At 47.4% G+C, this 23,831-nt stretch overlaps 1 protein-coding gene across 8 annotated transcripts in view; it reads right to left on the bottom strand.

Moving 5' to 3' along the window:
• The window catches only part of PNPLA1 (patatin like domain 1, omega-hydroxyceramide transacylase), a 63,240-nt gene that overhangs the window by 18,801 nt on the left and 20,608 nt on the right, over nt 1–23,831 (bottom strand). For 6 of the 8 annotated variants that reach the window (XR_015153100.1, XM_086371378.1, XM_086371380.1 and 3 more), the window contains 4 exons: nt 8,183–8,415; nt 6,223–6,288; nt 4,985–5,194; nt 4,007–4,067 (listed from right to left, as the gene is read on the bottom strand). Coding sequence is in view for 7 of the 8 variants with exons in the window: in XM_086371378.1 (XP_086227504.1) it covers nt 4,007–4,067; nt 4,985–5,194; nt 6,223–6,288; nt 8,183–8,415 (570 nt within the window). In the remaining variant the exon portion in view is untranslated. Of the gene's footprint in view, nt 1–4,006; nt 4,068–4,984; nt 5,195–6,222; nt 6,289–8,182; nt 8,416–21,353; nt 23,743–23,831 lie in introns of those variants that run through there. The other 2 variants (XM_086371379.1, XM_086371382.1) reach the window with 1 other exon arrangement.

The following is a 23,831-nucleotide window of genomic DNA, read 5'->3' as shown; positions in this document are numbered from 1 at the left end:
GGCCGCTCACTTCCAGAGTCCACATTCTCTCCATCCTGCTCCCCATCCTCCTAGCTGGGAGAAAGGGCCCAGGAGAAAGTAGATTCGGGACAAGGGAAGCTTGGGAAAGCAGGAGGCAATTTTGGAGGAAAAAAATTTTTTTAATGCATATATTCTAGGGGGAAGAAAAACCACATTCAATCTTTTAATCTCACTCCTAAAACACATATTTTTTTAAACTACATACAGAAAAAGTTCACCATGATTCCACAGGGCCCTACAGGCTCCTAGGCACAAAGTCTTGCTGTGTCCCCTATTTCTTTGATTATAGGAAATAGCCTTCATTCAGCCTCCTCAACCTTCCCTGAGTTCAAATGGGCAGGTTCAAGCAGTTGTTAATTAGGGAAGGGAGGGAATGGGAGACCAAGGAGAAATAGCCAAGAGCAGCCTAGGGGCAAGGTCATGTTTCCCATCAAAGGATACACACAAAAATATCTTTGAGTAATTCTGCAGATATCTGCAGAACCATTCAGCTTCAGCTTCTTTGGCATTAATGGTTGGGGCATAGACTTGAATGGTTTGCCTTGCCGAAGAAGCTGAAGTTGAACGGTTCTATGAAGACCTACAAGACCTCCTAGAACTAACACTAAAAAAAGATATCCTTTTCATCATAGGGGACTGGAATGCAAAAGTAGGAAGTCAAGAGATACCTGGAGTAACAGGCAAGTTTGGCCTTGAAGCACAAAATGAAGCAGGGCAAAGGCTAATAGAGTTTTGCTCAGAGAACTCACTGGTCATAGCAAACACCCTGTTCCAGCAACACAAGAGATGACTGTATACGTGGATATCACCAGATGGTCAACACTGAGATCAGATTGATTCTATTCTTTGCAGCCAAAGATGGAGAAGCTCTATACAGTCAGCAAAGACAAGACCAGGAGCTGACTGTGGCTCAGACCATGAACTCCTTACTGCAAAATTCAGACTTAAATTGAAGAAAATAGGGAAAAGCACTGGACCTTTCAGGTATGACCTAAATCAAACCCCTTAGGATTATACAGTGGGAGTGAGAAATAGATTCAAGGGCCTAGACTGGATAGACAGAGTGCCTGAAGGACTATGGACAGAGGTTCATCTACACTGTACAGGAGGCAGTGATCAAGACCATCCCCAAGAAAAAGAAATGCAAAAAGGCAAAATGGTTGTCTGAGGAGACCTTACAAATAGCTGAGAAAAGAAGAGAAGTGAAAGGCAAAGGAGAGAAGGAAAGATATATCCATCTGAATGCAGAGTTCCAGAGAATAGCAAGGAGAGATAAGAAAGCCTTCCTCAGTGATCAGTGCAAAGAAATAGAGGAAAACAATAGAATGGGAAAGACTAGAGATCTCTTCAAAAAAATTAGAGCTACCAAAGGAAAATTTCATGCAAAGATGGGCACAATAAAGGACACAAATGGTATGGACCTAACAAAAGCAGAAGATATTAAGAAGAGGTAGCAAGAATACATAGAAGAACTATACAGAAAAGGTCTTAATGACCCAGAATACCATGGTGGTGTGATCATTCACCTAGAGCCAGACATTCTGGAGTGTGAAGTCAAGTGGTCTTAGGAAGCATCACTACGAACAAAGTTACTGGAGGTGATGAAATTCCAGCTGAGCTATTTCAAATCCTAAAAGATGAGGCTGTGAAAGTGCTGCACTCAATATGCCAGCAAATTTGGAAAATTCAGCAGTGGCCACAGGACTGGAAAAGGTCAGTTTTCATTTCAATCCCAAAGGCAATGCCAAAGAATGTTCAAACTACCATACAATTACACTCATCTCACATGCTAGCAAAGTAATGCTCAAAATTCTGCAACCTAGGCTTCAACGGTACGTGAATTGAGAACTTCCAGATGTTCAAGCTGGATTTAGAAAAGGCAGAGGAACCAGAGATCAAATTGCCAACATCAGTTGGATCATAGAAAAAGCAAGAGAGTTCCAGAAAAACATCTATTTCTTCTTCATTGACTTACACTAAAGCCTTTGACTGTGTGGATCACAGCAACCTGTGGGAAATTCTTAAAAAGATGGGAATATCAGACCTTAACTGCCTCGTGAGAAATCTGTATGCAGGTCAAGAAGCAACAGTTAGAACCAGACATGGAACAACAGACTAGTTCCAAATTGGAAAAGGAGTACGTCAAGGCTGTATATTATCACCCTGCTTATTTAACTTATATGCAGAGTACATCATGTGAATGCTGGGCTGGATGAAGCACAAGCTGGAATCCAGATTGCCGGGAGAAATATCAATAACCTCAGATATGCAGATGACACCACACTTATGGCAGAAAGCGAAGAACTAAAGAGCCTCTTGATGAAAGTGAAAGAGGAGAATGAAAAAGTTGGCTTAAAACTCAACATTCAAAAAACTAAAATCATGGCATCCGGTCCCATCACGTCATGGCAAATAGATGAGGAAACAGTGACAGACTTTATTTTGGGGGGCTCCAAAATCACGGTAGATGGTGACTGCAGCCATGAAATTAAAAGATGCTTGTCCCTTGGAAGAAAAGCGATGACCAACCTAGACAGCATATTAAAAAGCAGAGACATTACTTTGCCAGCAAAGGTCCATCTAGTCAAAGCTGTGGTTTTTCCAGTAGTCACGTATGGATGTAAGAGTTGGACCATAAAGGAAGTTGAGTCCAAAGAATTGATGCTTTTGAACTGTGACGTTAGAGAAGACTCTTGAGATTCCCTCGGATTCCAAGGAGATCTAAGCAGTCCATCCTAAAGAAATCGGTCTTAAATATTCATTAGAAGGACTGATGCTGAAGCTGCAGCTCCAATATTTTGACCACCTGATGCGAAGAACTGACTCCTTGGAAAAGACCCTGATGCTGGGAAAGATTGAAGGCAGGAGAAAGGGATGACAGAGGATGAGATGGTTGGATGGCATCATCGACTTGACAGACATGAGTCTGAGCAAGTTCAGGGAGTTGGTGATGGACAGGGAGGCCTGGCATGCTACAGTCCCTGGGGTCTCAAAGAGTCAGATACAACTGAACAACTGAACTGAAGTGAACATTTGGTAAACATCCTTTGATCCAGGAATCATTTTTTTTTTTAAATATGCCCCATGGAATTAATTCTAGATATAGAAAAGCATTTTTCTTTCATTTTAACAAAGAAGTTTGCATGGAGTTAGAGTGTGTAATAGATGCCATTGAAATCAGAAAATACACAGAGGATACACAGAGATGGGACCATGCTTTTCAAACCAACATAGGGTGAGGGCTCTTCTCTCTCATTTGTTGATCAATATGTCACTCAAAGTCTCACACAAACATAAGCTAGTCATATGTAGTTCTATATTAACACTACTGTTTCATTGGAAAGAGAATAAAATACAAGAAGAATAAAATACATTTATTTTATACAATAAAATACACGTCATGTAATGACGTGAAAATGGAATTCTCCAAGGAGACACGAGCTATGTATTTCCTAGCTTTTACTTTTATTTATTTATTTTTAATATATTGGCTTTTTAAAAGATTCTTTTTGATGTGGACCATTTTTAAAGCCTTTGTTGAATCTGTTACAATATCGCTTCTGTTTTATGTTTTGGTTTTTTGGTTACGAGGCATGGCATGTGGGGTCTTAGCTCCCTGACCAGGGATCTAACCCACACCCCCTGCTTTGGAAGGTGAAGTTTTAACAAGTGGACTGCCTGCGAAGTCCCAACCTAAACATAGTTTTTAAATCCAGAAAATTTATCTGTTCAAAAACTGTAGACACAGTCTAATCAGTAAGCCCCCTTTTCCACAGAGACCATAGTTTCTGGCACATCGGCCTGTCCTGGACAATGAAGACAGTCGGGTTCTTGTACCCATTTCCGGCTCTCCTGGCTGAAGGGCACCTCCAGTTCACAAACTGGGGGAAACGCGCCTTTACTCAGCTCTTCTACTTTCTGTCTTTGCCCCACCTACCGCCCCCCACCCCCGCCCCACTTCCTCCTGACCCCACATGGTACTCACTCAGCCTTCTCAAGTACAAAACGGCATCTTCGTACCCTCGGTAGTAATAATTGTGGAGGATCTGCAAGGTGGAGCACCAGAAAGTAAGTAAGGGTGCAGCAATGCAGAGCCTGGCAGCCCCCTGGCCCAAAGCAGCTGCTTTCACTGCTCTTCAGCTTCCCTGGATGGGCTTTTCAAAATGTGCTCCTCCCTTGCTATCTGCTAAGTGGGGGGCAGTTCCTGACCATGTGTCCATAGTGATGCTGCATGAAGGTGTTAAACCATTCGCAGCTGATCATCAGTGTCCCCTGGGCCGCAGAGTGTGAGAGGTCTCTAGTAGAACCCGAGAAGGTGCATTTGAACAGTAGGAAGAGCAGAACGAGGAGACAGGGCTCAAATCCCAGCACGGCCACTTATCGGCTTGGTGGCTGTCTGAACGTGACCTCTCACAGCTTCAGTTTCTTCACTTGTAAAATGGGAATAATAACTGTATGTATTACAGAGGATGCTGGCGGATTACCCGAGATATTGCCCATAATACCTTTTCTGTAAAGGGCCAAATAGTAAATATTTGGGGCTTTGCAGGTCACACATAGTCTCTGTCATTTCTTTTTTTATTTTTATTTTTAACAATGCCTTAAAAATAGAAAGTCCATTCTTAGCTCACAAGCGATGGGCTGGATTTGGCTCCTGAGCCATAGTTTGCTGACCCCACACTGCATGTCAGAGTGCGAGAGTTCAGCCAACATTCCTATCAGCAGTTCTGACATAGTCAGGGGGAAAGAATTGAGGCTGGGAGCACCTTGGGCACTTGTTCATTCCTGGGTAGCAGCAAGGCCAGGTTACAGGTTTACGAGGAAGTTTAAGGGACCAGCGAAGGGGGAAAACACAGATGGACTGAGTGGGCCCCCCTGGCTCCCCCGACCCAGTCCTCCTCCCCACCCCACCACCCTCCCTGGCTCTCCCTGCGCCCACTCTCAGATCCCTCGTGTCTCTCACCATCAGGTCTGGGGGGAACAGGGCATGGGTCATCCTGGCAATGTTCTCCAGGGAGAACTGGAAGGAGCAGTTGAACATGCGGAAATCGTGGAAGATGGCAGGACAGTCCCGCGGGCAGATGTCCTGCTGCCCGGTGAAGGTGGAGATGGTGATGGAATCGGTCCAGAAGGAGCAGGGTTGCATGCCGGTGAAGCCCCCGTCGATGTACCGCTGCGGAGCGGGGGTGCCCGTGAGAAACGCTCATCTGGGGTCAGAGGCCCTCTCCCCCACTCAGGGCATCAAAGAAATGGGTTTTGGGACTTAACTAATGGTCCAGAGGATAAGACTCTGCTGTCCCAGTGGGAGGGGAGGGGTGTGGGGCGTGGGCATGGGTTTGATCCCTAGTCTGGGAACTAAGATCTCAAAGGCCATGTGGTAAGGCCAAAAAAACAAAGGAAATGGGTCCCTCGGGAGAAGCTCTGACACCAAGGTTCGGGGGCATCCACACTCTGGATAAAGTTGGCACAGTCCCTGTTTGTGAAGTCCCTCAATGGCTGAGGGCAGGGCTGGGGAATGGAACCCGCCCCCTGGGCCTTATGAGAAGGTGTACATGCGGTGAGTCTGAGCAGGTTGTGAGATATTCCCCCTCTAGGCTGCCGCAGGGCCCAGTTGCCTTCCTCTGTTGAGGTCAGACCTCCCCTCACAAACCTTCAGAACCCTCCTCACCACCAAGTGTCCACCCTGAAGTCCCTTCCCCTCTTGGGGCTTCTGTTCCCTCAACTATGAAGAAAGGATCACAGACACAGAGGCTCCAACTCTCTGGGCGCCTGAGAATTACATGGATAACATGCATTAAGAGTCTATCTGCTAGCTGACTCCTAGTCTCTGGATCTCATTTTCTCTAGATGTAAAATGAGGAGGAGATGCAGGTTAAATCCTCCTGCTCAGAGTGTGGTCTGTGGACCAGCAGAATCTGCATCAGCTGAAGCTGGTTAGAAAATCTGGCAAACTTGTGGAGCCTTGACTTGCCAGACTCAGTAATGGGTTGGTGGGTGCAGAGAGAAGCCCAACCCAGTGGGGGAAAGGCCATCTTAAAGCCCCAGAAATCCATCTACATTAAGAATTCTGAGTAGGAAAACGCAAGGGCCTTTTCAATTCTTGTGGTCTTCCTACTGAATTCTGAGACCATCCCTCACTGATGTGGGTCACAGGGGCCCCCCTGGATCCCAGCTCGCCCCCTCCCACACTGAAGCACGTACCACGCCACGGTAAGTTGGAGGAATAAGGCCGCAGTACACAGGGACGAAGCAGCTGCAGTACAGGGCCTGTGGGGAGAGAACAGGGCTGAGACGCCTGAGGCCTGGGGGCTGAGTGGGGAGGACTCACCTGCAGCCTCTGGGCCACCACCAGCCTGGCCCTCCTTACACCAAGGTGGAGGCCTTGCCCAGGAAAGTGGAGCCCCAAGTCAGATACACTGGCTGGGTCCTTGGTAACCTCCTTGGTTGGTCTGGGTGGGGTGTCCCAGCTTTAAAGGGAGAGAGTGGCCTTAGTGATCTCCAGGCTTCCTTCTGGCACCAAATTTCCATGAATCCAATGGGATTCAACAACCATTGTTATGTATCTGGCCTGGGCCTTTGGAATCTGATCCTTTGGAATCAAAGGATATGCCCACCCTTGGGAATTTTCAGAGGGTGGTGACCAATGCTGTGATGGAGGTGGGCATGGGCAACGTGGCCCCAAAGAAGCACCCAACCCAGTGGGTGCAAGGCCGGCAGGTAGTGAAGGGACGTTCCCTGGCAGGAGTGACTGGAGTCTGATTGAGCAGGTGAAGTGGGGTGGGGAAGGGCATCCCAGGCAGAAGGAACAGCAGGTGCAAAGGCACAGAAGCCTGTTTTGTGTGACCTGCTCTGGCTGGTATGGGTAGGAGGGGGAAGTGGTGGAAGAGGACTGGGGAGACAAAAGTCTTGAAGAACTGGATGCTAATAAACCCAAGGGAGTGTCCATACCCACTGTCTATTCCTCCCCCTCACCAGGATCAAAGCCATGCCAGTGTGGGGAAGTGAGGATGGGTGGCAAGGGCCTTGCATTCAGAGGAGGGAAGGGGAGTGGAAATAAAGGTGGAGGGGCATGTGCTCAACCCCTTTGTCCTGAAAGAAAATTGGGCATATCCACAGCACTCTTCAACACTAACAATTCTTAACTAAAGTTTACATTAATGGGGGCTTCCCTGGTGGCTCAGTGGTAAAGAATTCACCTGCCAATATAGGAGACATGAGTTCGATACCTGGTTTCCAAAAAGGTCCTACATGCCTCGGAGCAACTAAGCCCGCACACCACAGTTATTGAGTCTGTGCTTTAGAGCCCAGAAGCAGCAACTACTGAAGCCTGACCACCCTAGAGCCAGGGCTCAGCAACAACAGAAGCCCTCGCACCTCAACTAGAGAGTAGCCCCCATTCTCTGCAACTAGAGAAAAGCCCGTGCAGCAACAAAGACCAATAAATAAGCAGCCAATAAATAAGTAAATAAAATTATTTTTTAAATTATATTAAGGAGCTTAGAAAAGTGCACTATCAGAGCCCCCTTTCCATTTCGTGATAACGCAATCCTTTTTATCAAGGACCAAAGGAAGAGAAAGGGCGAAGGGAGGCCGTTCCCACAAACCGGGAGTAATTCAGCGGGGAAACACTGCAGCCCAGGCCGACAGGAGCCACAGGACCTCTGTTGATAATACAGACGGACCTCTGAGAAGCTGCAGGATCAAAGCAGAGGGCAAGGCAGAGGCAAAACGGACGGGACTCTGAGCGCTGAAGCGTAGGATGGTGACCAAGTCTGATTTGTTTTTGGCGTCTCTCTGTGTCCATCTCGTTTAACAGCGTGCCTAACACAGAAAGACAGATGGCAGGAAGGCGAAGGGAGGGAAGAACTTGGGAAGCAGAAAACAGAAGGAAGTGAGGCAGACAGGTGGACCGTCCCAGAGGCCTGTCAAAAAACCAAGACCAGCCTCTCCTTTTCGGCCCCAGCTCCGCGCCGGCTCTCATGACCAGCCCCGCCCACCCAGGCCCCGCCCGCCGGGGCCCCGCCTGCACACCCAGGTCCCCCCCAAGGCCCCGCCCTGATTCCCGGCCCCGCCCACCAGGCCCCGCCCTCACACCCAGGTCCCACCCAGGCCCCGCCCTGATTCCCGGCCCCGCCCTCACACCCAGGTCCCGCCCCCTTACCTCAATGAGCTCTTCCTTGGACGTATACTCTGAAACCACCACACTCTCTCCATCCGTGAACCGGGTGAGGGCCACGTGGAGTTTCCCGGTGGTGACCTTGTAGGAGTCCTCAGGCAGGACCCGGTACAGAAACTGCCTCATCATCTGCACCATCTTACAGGACGGCGATAAGGGACCCAAGAAGGACTTCTTCACCTCGGCCACACCCACATTGAGGACTCGAAGGTATTCATCTGCGGAGGAAGCAGAGCGGAGTGGGTGCTCAGCAGCCCCTATGGCATAAAGAGGTCAAGGGCGATTATGCCATCTCATCCTGCATCCAATAAATAGAAAAACCTGTAATTCTGACACAAGAGAGGTCTCAGGCATCAACCTGTCATTCTGCACGTGAGGAAAGCGAGGCACAGAGGAATGAAATCACTGGCTCCCGAGAGCCCACCGCTAGTCAGGCGTCCTGACTCCTTCAATTGAGGGCAAAGGACCACGTTTCTACCCCACCACCAGACTGCATTCTTTTGAGTCTTATAGGCTTTTTGCCCTCTATGAGGGTCCCCTTAAAACAGTGATATAGTTGAAAGGCTTCACCCAGTGACACCCTGGGACGCATGCTTAGTGCCTGCTGCATCTGTGGGCAGGAGGGGGTGCTAACCTTGAGGCAGGGGAATCACAGGGAGGGTAAGCTTTGTCTTGAAGCCATTGCATCATCTTCCTTTTATGGCCCCTGGCATAGGCCTGAGAGGGAGAAGGCCCTGAAGTGCACACACAAGGCTGTGTTGCAGGGGTTCCCAGGAGGGCGAGCGAGATGAACCTTCTGCCTGCTTCTGAGAGGGGCACAGCCTGGGCACGTAAGAGCCTACACGTGCCAGATTACGGGGCAGGGGGCGGGGCTCAGAGGTCAGATGTGTTGTCCAGGGGGTGGCAGAGGAAGGTGTGACCCACCCTGCCCGCCACCACCCCCAGAATTCCACCAGGGAATTGTGCACTGGATAAGTGCTGTCACAGCAATAATACTGTGAGGTAGGTAGTTCTGGCCTCATTTTACCAATCAGGAGACTGAGGCTCAGAGAGCTAATATAAGTTGCCCAAGGGCAACCATCTGGTAAATGAACAAAGTGGGATTTTAACCTAGAGTGTGTGACCCAGGAACTCATCTCCTTCACTACATTAAGGTAAAAGCTTTCAGAACTGGGCCTGAACCTGCTTCTTGCCAATTGCTGCTAATTTTTATCTTGTGCAAACCCTCTGGGAAAATCAGGAGTGGAAACAGATCTGAAAAGGACTGCTAATTTTTACAGCAAACATTTAATTGTAAAACATCCTATACTGGGACTTCCCTGGTGGCCCAGTAGTTAAGAATCTGCCTGCCAATGTAGGGGACAGGAATTCGCTCCCTGGTCCAGGAACTAAAGTTCCATATGCCGCAGGGCAACTAAGTCCATGAGCCACAACTCTGAGTTTGTGTGCAGCACCTACTGAAGTCTGCCTGCCCTAGGGCCGGCACACTGCAGCCAGAGAGCAGCCCCACCTGCAGCAACTAGAGAAAGCCCGGGAGTAGCAACGAACAGCCCAGCCCGTACACCACAATGGAGACCCAGCACAGCCAAAAATAAAGAAATTAACTGAATGTTTTTTTAAAAGCAAAACCCAAAACATCCTATACAAAAGAACTTTCTTACAATTAGCATCATGTAGCAATGGCTACTTGGAAAGCTGTGCAGTCATAAGCTCTCTGGCACTTTAGGTCATCAAGCAGAGATAGGACAAGTACCTCAGCCAAAGAACTCATCAAAGGGATTCCTGCATGGGTGGTAAGGACCAAGATTCCTTCCAACTTCTGGGACTCTCATGGCCGCCTGACAGTAAATCTGAGAAGCCATCACAGGGGACATTACTATCCTATTTACAAACAGAGCGTCTGAGGCACAGAAAGGTTAAGTGATTTGTCCAAGGTCATACACAGCTATTTGGGGACAAACCAAAGCTAGGGGTGCTCTCCTCTCATATTTTACCATTCACAGATTATTCCTCATTAATCCTGGAAGCAGGTAAGATAAGGAGCTTCCGTATCACTTTACAGATGTAGAAACTGAGGCAGAGAAAAGCGAAGAGTACTGCCTGAGGTCAGACAACCAGGCAGTGTTTGTTCTGACTCCAGACCCCACCTCCTTTCTCTGGGTGTTGGACTGATCCCAGAGGCTGAGCCAGCCTGGGTTGCCATGGTGACGGCCATTTCTCTCCAGCATTCAGACTCACAGCTGCCTGGGTGTAGTAGGGGCTGACCTGATCAACGCAGCATCTTAGCCATCACCCCCTTACAGGGGAGGATGCTCCTGGTGAGCTGGAAAGGCTCTGCAATTTTAGCAAGGTTACCCTTTACCAAGTACCAATTTGTACAGACTGTTTTCCCTTGGGGTCAGGGAGTGGCGGCAGCCAACCCACCAGTAGGTTATGAGACAACTGAGCATTTTGATACCAAGGTGTTGTTGGGTCACTTGAGTTCTTGCCCATAAGACCAATCAGGTTGGAGAGTCAAGTTAGGGTGGGGACTCGCTTTTTGGCAATTCTTAAAGAGCAGCTTGAAGTGGCCTCACAGGGTTGGTGGTCTTTCTCACAAGCCTCAGAGTCAGGAGTACCTGGCTCAGCTTGCCCCCCAACTCCTGGACTCCTAGCAGGAGGTGCTCACTAGGACTGCTGGAAGGAAATTGTTTTCACTGCACAGGAAATATATATTCATTGTGGAAAAAAGAATTTTTTTTTTAACGCAGATGAGCAAAAAGAAAGTAAAATTAATGGCTTGGAATTCCTCCACCCAGAGGTTAACATTTGGTTTGTGTCTTCCTAGACTATTTTATATACTTATTCTTACAAGAATACTTACATAGAGTCATACTACATACACTGTTTTGTAACTTGCTTTTTTTACCTAATCATGTCTTTCCACATCAGTAAGAACCCATTTATAACCTAATTCATGAGCATCATGGACAGCTATTTGTAGAGATATATCATTATTTACTGAGCAGGTCCCCAACAGGGGTTGGCTACTTAGTTTCCTTGCTTTTTCTAAACAATTCTGCGATGAATCATCTCTTGCTAAATTCTTTGCCATGTCCTTAATTATTGTCATCAGGATAAATTCCTGTACATGGGAATGCTAGGTCAAAGGCATGCATATTAGTCTTGTAATACTTAAATCATTGCTTTGGTATATTATCCATTTACAGTCAACTCTCAGTTGTATAGGGATGGTGGTGGGTGACAGGGACAGGGCAGTGGCCAAGACAACATGGATATCTCCTATATACTTACATATGAAAAATGATGCTATCTGGAAATTAGGAGGGTGGCCAGGTTGAAAGGGGGCAAGAGATTGTCTGATTGCTCCCACTCAAGTGCCCAGTTTAATATTTTTTCCTACTGCTCACTAGGATGGCATCCCAAAGTGTGCAGAGGAGTTATCTCTGTCTCGCCTTGCTTCTCTTCAGGTCTCATTCTCTGCATCTCTTTCTCCCTCTGTCTTCTCAGAGAAAAACACCTAATCTTCTGGTTAAACTAGTCTCTATTGGTAGAAAATCAAATGTTAAGCATAGCAATTGCTGGGTGCTGTGAGGAGGGATAAATTTAGCTGGCTTCTTTATGCATCTCTGTTCTTTCTAGCACCTTCTCCCATTTAAAGTCCTCCTTCCAAGCTGCAGGCTGCTGGGCTCTGAAACACAGTGTCCCACAGGGACCACAGAAAGATAGGATTTAAAAGCAGCTCTGTGGGAAACTCAAGGTGGGCTGCTCCCACCCCCAGCCCACACCCGCCACAACCGCTGCTTCTGTTCCTTCCCACCTCCTTTCCCACCTTTGTCTTTAATCTAACTGTGGGTCTGTCTCCAAAATCAAGGAGATTCTCTGAGGGCAGGTCTCTGTGGTCTTCCTCTCTCCATGACCTCTCCCTGCACTTTGCCCATGGAAGACCCTTCAGAAACTTGCTCTATGTTGGGAACTCCTCAAGGAAGGGATGGGCCACACTCACCTACACCCACCAAGCCTCCCACAATACTTGGTGGGTGCTCGGTTTTGTTCAGAACATGAACAAAGGAAAATAAAAAGCTAACAGAGCAAGCAATGGAAATGCTTACAGGGAAGAGTTACTTGACTTAATTACCCAATAAAAATTCGAAGGCAAGATCATCACAGATGGATAGATAACAGAGTCAGTCATATTGATAAGTATGGCCAATTCACCAGGTTTTGTGAGTGTATTGTACCAAAAACTTCAGTTGAAAAATAAAGAAGATCCTGGAACTGGGAGGTTTTGAAGAGCATTTGGAAACCACTCCAAGACTTAGCCACTCAGAGACTCTTTTCTGTGACCAGATCCAGTTCTTAAAAAGAGGTTAGGCTTTGGAGCCAGAGAGATGTGGTTCAAATTCCAGCTTTGCCACACACTACCTGGGTCACCTTGGCAAGTCAAATAACTTCTTCCAGCCTCAATTTTGCCACCTATAAAATGGGTATAATAATAATTATACCTTACTGGGTTGTTATGAGGAAGATCTTTTTTTTTTTTTTTCATTCTTTTTAGGAAGACAGTTTTGTTTTGTTTTGTTTTTAAAGAGCCTGCTCATAGTAAGTGCTCAATACTGGTTATACTAATAATTCTCCATTACTAGTATATGGACACAGACAGTGTTTCTTGATGTCTCTGGCTTTCAGCTTTCTCACCTGAACATGGGACAATGATTCCAACCCACATCTTCATCAAGGTGCACTCAGGCTCACTTACGGGTTCTAGAGAGCAAAGTACAAGCACTATGGAGATGAGAGGATGTACCCCAGTTTCAGGGCACGGTGAGGGGATGGGTTAGGTGCAATGTAGCTTAGGCACAGTAGGCAGTAGCACTCCTTCCCCTGTCAACTTGGGGGACCCTACAGATTTAGTAGGGGAAAGGGGGTTTTAGTAAAATCACTGAAGAGGAAAGAAAGAATTAGATACATGTTTATCTTACTTATTTGCTTAAGTGCCTAATGTTTCCCCCTTAATGTGGGCAACGATGGTCTCCACATCATTCATCCCTTTGTCCCATAGTGCATGGAACATGGTAGGCACTTAATAAACACAGATGCAACCATGAATAATGAATATATGAGTAAACCCAGAATTCAAGGGAGGACACTGAGGCTCAAAGAAACGGCTATTTAAGGTGACCCAGAGTATAAAAACAGAGGGCTTTTCTTCCCCTCCTTCACATAGCCTTCATGCTGAGTGTTAAATCCTAGAAAGATGGGCACTTGGCAGCTGACAATTTAAACTGCTGGGGATCCCATTCACAGGGTGCCCGAATTAACTCGGCTGTGCGGGATGAATCTGCGGTGGAGGATGGGACTAGAGGCCCCAGCCTCCCGCGGACTGGTAGCCTAGCAACAACTTCCAGTTTAGCCAATCACCGTGAGGCTCCCTGCAGCTGCGGGAGCGGTGGGCAAGGGTGTGGGGGTGGGGGTTGAAGTAGGGGGCGCAGCAGCCGGCCCCCCACCACCCCCCACCCCGGCTCTGGGAGGCATTGGCAAGTAGGCTCGCGTTCCCAGGAAAGCCATGCAGTTCCCTGAGTCCCTGAGTGGAGACCCTGGGAGTCTACTGCTTTTTACCTGATCCCTAATTGTAGGCTGAATTATAGGCTGTATTTCCCTGTGGGTATATCTTGATTGCCCGACTCCACTGTAATAATTATTATTTGCATTATCTTAACAACAGTCGTTTACCCAGGCAAGTTTTCACACTATAATCTCAGTTTATCCTCACAGAGACAGCAGGCCCCCCCGGGCGGGGGATGTGGGGGAGACAGGTTTCCTCTCCATCTTATTTCTGTATCCTGCACTGCAGGGGCACTGATTGAAAAACAATTGGCCTGAAGCTGCAGAGTCACCACGGGAAGGTCCGTAGAGACCCCCTGATTTTTCAGTCAAGGAGTCTTTGTTCAAAACGAATATGGGGAGGAAACCCACAAAAGAGGGGATACATGAATATGTATGGCTGGTTCACTTTGCTGTACAGTAGAAATGAACACAACATGGTAAAGCAACTATACTCCAATTAAAAATAAATAATGAGAAAAAAAAGAAAAGAAATCTCAATATGTAAAACAACTAAAAACAGGGCTGCTCTGGGCTGAAGGCAAGTGGGGTCTCAGGCTCTGCCCAATCTCCCTAGCCCATCCTGGGAAGGAAGGTCCTGAAAGCACAACCCTGAAACTCCTAAGGATCTAGGAGCTTAAGTCAAAAATGCTAAACCAGACTCATTCTCTCATTTCACAGGTAAGAAATCCAGGAGGACAAAGGTTGAGCTCAATATGCATGGCTGAATGGTGGGCTGGCTGGCGGGCTAAATGGAGAGATGAATAAAGAATGGATATATCCTAGGTCATACTGTCTATGTTAGCAGAAACTAGAACTAGAATCTATGAAAAAACTCACATTTTCCTTCTCTGTTCTGAATGCATTATTGGCTTTAGGCAAGAGCAAAACAACTCTGACCTAGTAAGCACTTAAATAAACAACTCCCCCCTACAAAACAACAACAACAACAACAATACTTCTTAAGGATAATGACAATTTTCCACACAGACCTTTTTTCTGGCCCTAAGGGTTTACCAAAGAATTGGCATTAAGAAGTTCAAATCATCCTATATCAGATTGCCATGGAAACAGCAGTGCCTGCCACTGGAGCATCACGTGGATTCCTATCAAGTTGCCTGTGGTGCTTTTTCCCGGGGCCTGGGGCCTCACACAGCCCCTCTGTGCTTCTTGCCCAGAATGCAGGCATGATCTCCGCAAATTTCCACTGAAGCATCTACTGATTATCTTGGGATGGAACAGGCAAAGAGAATGTGTCCCAGCTCTATTCTTTCTGTTTTCTTTGGTGGACCCAGAAGTCTATTTGGAATTCTGCTCCAAGGTAGAAACAAATACTGCCCTCCTTCCAGGCTGTGGCCCGTCCTGCCTTACAGACTCTCCCTTCACTACTGTGGGGACACTGGGATAATGCAAGAGTTGTGAACTAGTCACCCTCCAGTCTTTGCCTGTGCGGGTATGGTCAGGGGACTTCTGGGTCAACCTCTGCTATAAAGAGAAAAAAATCATCCCAGAGCATCTTCTCATTTGAGATTTGCCCAAATTAGGGCGCCACTGCAGAGGAATGCCCATGCCTCCCTCTTTCAAAACCATGATAATTGAAGTTCATTTCTGCTGACTGGCAGTATTCACTGCCCCAGCTGTCCAAGACTTCACTTAGTTGGGTCTGTGACCTGCCTACATAGACCACCATTATGTTACGTGAGTCTTGAAGTTCTCATGAAACTACAGGGTTCATTCAGTCCCACTCTGCTGTTTATGGAGGAACCAGAGATCAAATTGCCAACATCCGTTGGATCATAGAAAAAGCAAGGGGATTCCAGAAAAACATCTACTTCTGTATCATTGACCATGCCAAAGCCTTTGTGGGGATCACAAAAAACTGGAAAATTCTTAAAGAGATGGGAATACCAGACCACCTTACCTGCCTCCTGAGAAACCTGTACGCAGATCAAGAAGCAACAGTTAGAACTGGACATGGGACAATGGACTGGTTCAAAACTGGGAAAGGAGTACGTCAAGGCTGTATATTGTCACCCTGCTTATTTAACTAATATGCAGAGTGCATCGTACAAAACACTGGGCTGGAGGAAGCACAGGCTGGAATCAAGATTTCTGGGAGAAATATCAACAACCTCAGATATTCAGATGATACCACTCTAATGGCAGAAGGCAAAGAGGAACTAAATAGCCTCTTGATGAGAGTGAAAGAGGAAAGTAAAAAAGCTGACTTAAAACTCAGCGTTCAAAAAACAAAGACCATGGCAGCCAGTCCCATCACTTCATGGCAAATAGATGGAAACAGTGACAGATTTTATTTTCGTGGGCTCCAAATTCACTGCAGACGGTGACTGCAGCCATGAAATTAAAAGATGCTTGCTTCTTGGAAGAAAAGCTATGACAAACCTAGACAGTATATTAAAAAGCAGAGCCATCTCTTAGCCAACCAACATCTGTATAGTCAAAGCTATGGTTTTTCAGTAGTCATGTATGGATGTGAGAGTTGAACTATAAAAAAGGCTGAGTGCCGAAGAATTGATGCTTTCTAACTGTGGTGCTGGAGAAGAGTCTTGAGAGTTCCTTGGACTGCAAGGAGATCAAACCAGTCAATCCTAAAGGAAATCAACCCTGAATATTCATTGGAAGGACTGAAGCCGAAGCTCCAATACTTTGGTCCCCCAATGAGAAGAGCTGTCTCATTGGAAAAGACCCTGATACTGGGAAAGATTGAGGGCAGAAGGAGAAGGGGATGACAGAGGATGAGATGGTTGGATGGCATCACTTACTCAATGGACATGAGTTTGAGCAAACTCAGGTAAATAGTGAAGGACAGGGAAGTCTGGTGTGCTGCAGTCCATGGGGTCGCAAAGAGTCAGACACAACTGAGTGACCAAACAACTGGCTACCACTCTTTGGTACCTCTTGGTGCCACACCCTGTGCCAGGCTCCGAGGGCTCGTAGTTTCATTTAATCTTCATGACATCCCTTTGAGGTAGGTACGATGGTTATCTCCTCTTTTTTTTTTTTAATTTTATTATTATTATTTTTAATCTCCTCTTTAGATGAAGAAATAGAAGCTCAACCAGTAGCTTGGCTAAAGTCACACGCTGGAAAACAGCAGAGCTAGGCCTTGAATTCTTGAGGGGCCCAAAGCCAGTGTTCTTTCCAGCACTTTCCAGATGAAGGGCATCTTCATCTCCAGAGCCTCCGGTTCCTACAGTGAGGCGAAGGTTGTGGGGGTGGTGTGTGGGGGTGGCTGGTTTCACAGAGGCTCTTGGGATCTGCCTTGCTAGGGTTTAGTTTAGGCATAGCTCCTAAGGGCTCAGATATCCCTGGGAGACAGGAAGAGCAACAGAACTCAGATCACATCTTCAAACATATGCTCCCCTGTCTGCAAACCCAGAGTCCTTTCTCAAGCCCATCTCTTCTCTCATCAGTAAACAGAGTGCACAATCCTGCTTTTCTTCCCGATACACAGACTTCTATTTATTTACTGACTTTTTACTATCTCTGCAGACTTCACCCTAAAGCCCAGCTGAAGATCTGGGCCCCTTCCCGATCACCCCCGCTGTTAGCTCTCTCTCCCCCGTTACTGTCTGCACCATTTATCTCAGGCTGCCTTGAGTAGCCCATCCTGTGTCTGTGCCTAGCACATTCCTTGAGGACAGGACCTGTATCAAGAACACCCACCTCCCCCATTATTGCCTAGCTCAGTGAGAACACTTAGTAGGTATTCAAGAATGAAATGAAAGCCCTATTTAATGTTCCCTTATTTCTGTTTTGCTCCTCCTTATAGCCCCAGCACTTAATTCAGTACCTGGCACACTCTGGGGACTTAATAAATGTGGAATAAATCAGTAATGAATGGTGAAGGACTCCCCTGGTGGTCTGGTGGATAAGAATCCGCCTGCCAATGCAGGGGACGTGGGTTCGGTCCCCGGTCCAGGAAGATTCCACGTGCTGTGGGGCAACTAAGCCTGTGCTCCACAACTACTGAGCCAGCTTTATAGAACTTGTGTGCTGCAAGCACTGAAGCCTGCTCCTAGAGCCTGTGTTCCACAACAGGAGAAGCCCCCGCGATGAGAAGCCCTTGTACTGCAACTAGACGGCAGCCCCACTCGCTGCAACTAGAGAAAACTGACACACAGCAATGAAGACCCAGGGAAGCCATAAATTAATCAATTAAAAAAATAATGAATGATGAGAAATGAATGAGTGAACTGAAGGAGGCGATCAAAGAGTATCTTCTCTATTAGACTGTTGGGACTCCCTGACTGCTGGTCAGGAAGGTGGAATTCTTCAGTGACTCAGCTGGACTTGGGGTTTCGAAGGGGCAAACCACAGAGTAATTTGCTCTGTCAAGCCTGGTCCTAACTCTTGCCCCTACATCCATAGACACAGGAGCCTGAGCTGTGACTGAAGAGGAGATTCTTCTTTACGTGGTGATCTCAGGAGGATAGAGGTGGGTTACCCTCAGGACTGATGAGTCAATTCCCAATTCAAATGTGAGTCAAACCAGTCTACGTATTTGTTTATCATTTGTCTGCCTCTTTTTCCCTGTAGAATTGGAAATAGAACTCAAACCAAATTTGATCCCAAAGAGAAGCAAAGAAAACATGGCTATTTTAATACTAAGTGAGCCAGTCTAAAAATGGATCCACCAAATGTAGTGTAGGATCCTGGATTGGATCCTGGAACAGAAAAAGGACATCAATAGAAAAACTGGCTCAATCTATAGTTGATGGTAACGTATCAACGTTAATGTCTGAGGGTTGGCAAATGGACTGTGGTTATATGAGAGGGTAACAATAGGTGAGGGATGGGGGCCTCCCAGGTGGTACTAGTGGTAAAGACCCTGCCTGCCAATGCAGGAGACATAGGAGATGCAGGTTTGATCCCTGGGTTGGGAAACTCCCTTGGAGTAGGGCATGGCAACCCACTCTAGTATTCTTGACTGGAGAATCCCATGGACAGAGGAGCCTGGTGGGCTGCAGTCCCTAGGGTGGCAGAGTGTCGGACATGACTGAAGCGACTTGGCATGCACACACGGGTGAAGGATATACAGAACTATCTGTACCATCTTTGCAACTTTTCTGTATATCTATCATTATTTCAGAATACCAAGTTTATTATTATTAAAGTAAAAAAAATAACGAACAAAGGTTGCCCAAGACTATTAGACACACGGTGCCTGCCGCCCAGCAGGGGCTCAGTTAACACCTGCTAATATTGAGGGGACTGAATTAATATAGGTCACCTGCATGAGTTGCTTTCCAAATAGATGTTTCCACTGCATAATCAACACATTCAGAATTTTACCCAATTTTCCATTCAACTGTCTTTTACTTTAGTCCAAAGGCTTGTTTGGAGAAAATAATTTTTTGTCTATTTGGTTGGAGAGATTAAACATGTAAAATACAAATTACTTTCTATTCAGTGAATTGAAAGATACTGATTCCAGCCCAACAGGGGGAGTTACAGCCACCTCCACCCAGTGATGTCATTTCTGTACATTTCATAAAAAGGTATTTTTTTTTTTTGCATACATCATGTCATTTGATCTCACTTCCTTAACCAATGTGCAAACGATTGCTTGGCCCATGGAGTTTGGTAGGAGAGCTGATGTGTTGCTTGCAAAGCAACTTCTGAAATCATTAGAGAAGATAAAGAAATTTAGGAATGAAGAGAGTCCCAGTCGTGGCTCATTGTGGTAGCTAATCTCTCTGAACACCTGTTTCCCACTTTGTAAAATGGGTATAAATATAGGATGGTGAGAGGATAAAAGTAAATGATTTATGCAAAGCTTTAGGCATACTACCTGGCACATTCCAAGGGCCTGATAAATAGTATTATTAGTGTGAGTCAGAGCAGAGTTCGTGTTACAGAAAACACTGCCATCTCAGGCAGATAAAGAACTCTGGGGATGATTTTTGATGAGGACATTTTGATTCTGAAAAGTGCACCCAGCAGCCAGGGCTGAACTTCAGGTTGTATCTGGGCAACAACACACACATACTCACGCTCGCTGGCAAGATGGGGCAAGAGTGGTTTAAAGAACTTTGGAGAGGCTTCTAGTTCCACTAATAGAGCGCTGAGCTGAAAAGAAAACTCTCCAGCTTTAGTAACAACATTGTCTTCATCATCAGTGACCACAACAGAACTGTGGTTGACTTCACAAGTAAGAAAGAAAACAGAAATGAAAAAGGAACTGAAAGTCAGTGCCGAGTGAGAGAAAGCTGTTGCTGTGATTATTGGACCAGAAACTGGCAGCGACAGGGCCTTGGTTCTGCTGTGTGAGGGTCAGTTGAACCAAGACCCTGCTTAAAGCCAGGGTCATCCAACAGCTGCTGGGCCAATGAGACATGGCAATGGCCTGCCTCTGTGTAGGGCTCTCAGTGAAACAACACAAAGTCTCCCGTAAACATGCAAAGCCCCCAAGCCGGCATTATCTGTGGCTTAGAGCTTGAATTGACACCACCTACAGGGTAATCACCATAAACATTGGTCCTGAGTTGCTGATCACCCTGGGCACCTGGCCAGGACCAAGGCAAACCAGCTCAGACAGTCAGTCCTTCCACTGCCCAGGCCACACAGAATTCCCATAGAAAAACCAAGTCCTTGTGCAGATGAGTTCACAAGTGAAGTATTAAAAAATATTAACCAGACCAGGTTGGAGTCCAGTTCTCTGTTTTAATAAATTTAACAACATCTCTAGGGTGTTCTTTTAGTTAAGTTTGAAAACTGCCGCATGACCTATGCTTTTCCATTTCAAGATCATTTTCTTTGCCCTTGTTCATCCATTCATTCAGCATTCATTCATCAAAGACTGATTTTGTGATGACTATTTGCCCAGCACATTCAGGATTTCTTTTGTCTCTCATCATAACATCCTAGGGATGTGTTCCCCCCCCCAAGTTCCAGATGGGAAAACTAAGGAGGCAGCAGGTCGCTGGTGGACTGAGGACCAGCCCAGCCTAGCCCCTCAATCCTGGGAGCTGCGTTCTCCATCAGCCCTGCCGAGTCTTGTCCCTTGACTGAGCCACAAAGACAGGCACAGGGTGACTGAGGAAAGAAGTCGCCAGAGCCAAGCTTCTCACAGAGGCACTGTTGTCTTCTCAGCACTGGCCCGAGGCCCCAGCGGGTCCACTAACAGGAGTACACGTGGGTCAGCTTCAGCCGCCCGTGGCTCCAGGGCCTCAGGAGGGGTGGCAGGGGCTGCCCGAGGCGGCAGCGACCAGGCACGGGAGGCAGACCAAAACGCCCGTCTCCACTGCAGGAGGCAAGCCGGGTCCTGCTGTGCCCACGCGTGTGGGGTGGGGCCCCAGCTACTCCCCTGGGCCTCCCAGGGGCTCTGCAGGGTCCTTTTGGAACCCATATCCTGTCCGGAAGGACAGCTTGCCTTCCTTCCCGACAATGCAAGCCCGTCTGTTGCACCTGCATATCTCACAGCCTGGAAGACTCTTCTCTCAGAAAACAAAGTTCTCCCTCCCTTCCTTCCGCCTCCGAGAGGCCTCCCCGCCCAGCCTACCTGACACCTCACCCTCTGATCACTCACCACACCCTTTGCTGGCTTTATTTTCTCCTTTGAGCATGCCTGTTGGTGTTTTTCTATGTTGAGTTATTTATGGCTTGATTTCACGGAGGGAGAGCCAGCTTCATGAGGGCAGAGAGCTGTTTTGTTCGAGGCTGGATCCCTAGGACCTAGGATGAGCAACAGGGCAAATGGCCTGTCTTATCATTGTACATTCAGCCAGAAACTGGTCCTCAACTCTTTTGTCTGCGCATTAAGCAGGTTAGACAAGACCAGTGACTTTCAAACTTAAAACAAAAAAAAATAATTGGAGATCAGGGGAGGCACAGGGGAAAAAATCATTGGAACACTTTGTTTAAATGAAATTTTATGAAGAATGGAAAATAGCAGCGTTGTACTCACTGAAGCTGGGGGAAGGCCATGGGGCTTCAGTGTGTATCCTCTCCCTGCTCTTTTCTTCCTAGCCCCACCTCACCCACCCGCCAGAATCCTGGGGTTCCTTAGAACACAGTTTGGAAATCACTAGCCTGAGTGAGGTCCACCTTCAATCAGTCACTTCCACATCCAAAGTGTAAATACAATCATCCATAAAGTTGAGGAGTTGGAGTTGCTGACCTTCCTTCTATGGCGTTCTAGTATTATAAGTCATCTTAGGTAAACGCCAAAGTAGAAATTGCAGACACGTTCAGTGTCACGCCTGCCAAAGGCTGGCAATTGTCAGGCGTTTATCAAGCAGTACTTGTTGGACCAGTAGTTTGTGGGAGCCACGGGACCCATAAGATCTCAGATTGCTCAACCAATCTAGTTGACGGGATGAGACACAATGTCTGAAACAATTAAGACAGGATACCATCAAGTGAACTTGAGATCCTGGAAAGAGATCCAGTGGGGTAAAATGGGATGGTGTGTTGGGAAGAGGTGTTTTCTCTGGATAGGACACCAGAAAGTCTAGGCAGGGGACACAGAAGGACTGGGGGGCACTCACATGCCCGCTGCCAGGAGGGCAGCCTGCTGATGGTTCAGTGCTGAGCCCCTCCTCAGCCAACACACTGGACTTGGCCTGGTGTTTATGAAATCCAGATCTTGGTCCCAGGAAGGACAGACTTTTTCCATCATCATCATCATATATCTCATACATCAAACTATAACTACTATGACAATGACTGCTAGTTGTCCCCAATATCCATTCTCCCCTTCTTCCTTAGTAGTTGAGCCTTCAATTTTTAGCTGGACACATGGCATTCCAGAATAGAGTCTACATTTCCCAGGCTCCCTTGCAGTCAGGTGTGGTCATGAAAAGGACTTCTGATCTGTGGGATGTGAGGTGACACAATGTGTGTCATCTTCAAGGCCTGCCCTCAGAGGGGAGAGGTGTGTCCCCCTTTCCCCTCTGCAACTAGCTGGAATGCAGACGTGGTGAGGAGCCCTCTTGGACTGTGAGCAACACGGTGGAAGGAACCTAGGTCCTAACCTGGAGCCACCACACCAGCCTTGGGGGGCTGGGGTGCAAAGACCACAAGAGCGAGCAATGCTCTTGTGTTTTGTTGAAGCTCTGCCCCTCCAACCAGTGCAACTGCAGGGTCAATCCGAGTTTGCAGAGCTCATTCCCAAGGACCACTGCTGATCCGGAGCAAGCTGTGGGGAGGGATCGGCAGGCATATTCCCTCCCACTGCTCCGTAGCTGAGCTGAGTCTCAGGGTGGCCTGGCCGAGGTCACTTGCTGAGTGGATTGCTGGGACCAGAGGAAAGGGAAGGTGGACAGAGTTCGGACTTTGGGTTCAGACTAGCTCTAGTTTGAAGCCTACCTCGCTGCTTCCTAAACCCTGTTCTGAAAAACCGTGTGAAAATAAGGTGAGTGGCAAACTAGACTCACAATGTGACTGTAGACGCTTTTGTTCTCAGAATCCAGACAGCCTGCTTCCTAGACAAATGCTCTTTCCCACCGGGATTCCCATCTCTGAGACAAGCGCCCTCCGAGAGCCAGCCACGGGAGCACCAAGGGACCGACAGGAGCGAGGAGACTCTCACAGGGGTGATGTCTGCGGTGGGACTTGGAGGATGGGGAGACGGGACACGGGGAGAAAAGAAAGGGGCCGGCACCCATGGGAGAGGGGACAGCTTGAGCAAAGGCACAGAGGCAGGACACAGCCCGAGACTGCTGTGCACTCGAAGAGGAGAGCTCTCATTCCAACCCTCAGCCTCAGCTCCCTCCTTTTCCTATTTTACTTAGTGCTTTGGGTGTTTAGTGGGGTGTCACCGTGAGAAGGCAGTGGAAGCGATCTTGGAAAATAATTACTTCTAGAGGACGAAACAAAGTCACCTGATGAGCTCAGCTAAAAGGCAGCTAAAAGTCCCCTGCCCCTGTCCCCCACCCGGCAGGGGAACAGCCACTGAGGCTGGTACCCAGCACCATTCTTTCCCAGGAGACCAACCAGCCTCACTTCCCCTGGGCTTCTCAGACTCAGTCCTTACCTGGAGAGATAACCTGTTGTGAAATGTTCC

The sequence above is a fragment of the Bos grunniens genome, chromosome 23 (genome assembly GCF_055505025.1).
Source record: "Bos grunniens cultivar Pamir isolate PY7600 chromosome 23, Bosgru_T2T1.0, whole genome shotgun sequence".
NCBI lineage: Eukaryota > Metazoa > Chordata > Mammalia > Artiodactyla > Bovidae > Bos > Bos grunniens.
The sequence above is the reverse complement of the archived record's forward strand: the minus strand, read 5'-3'. Positions and strand labels throughout refer to the sequence as shown.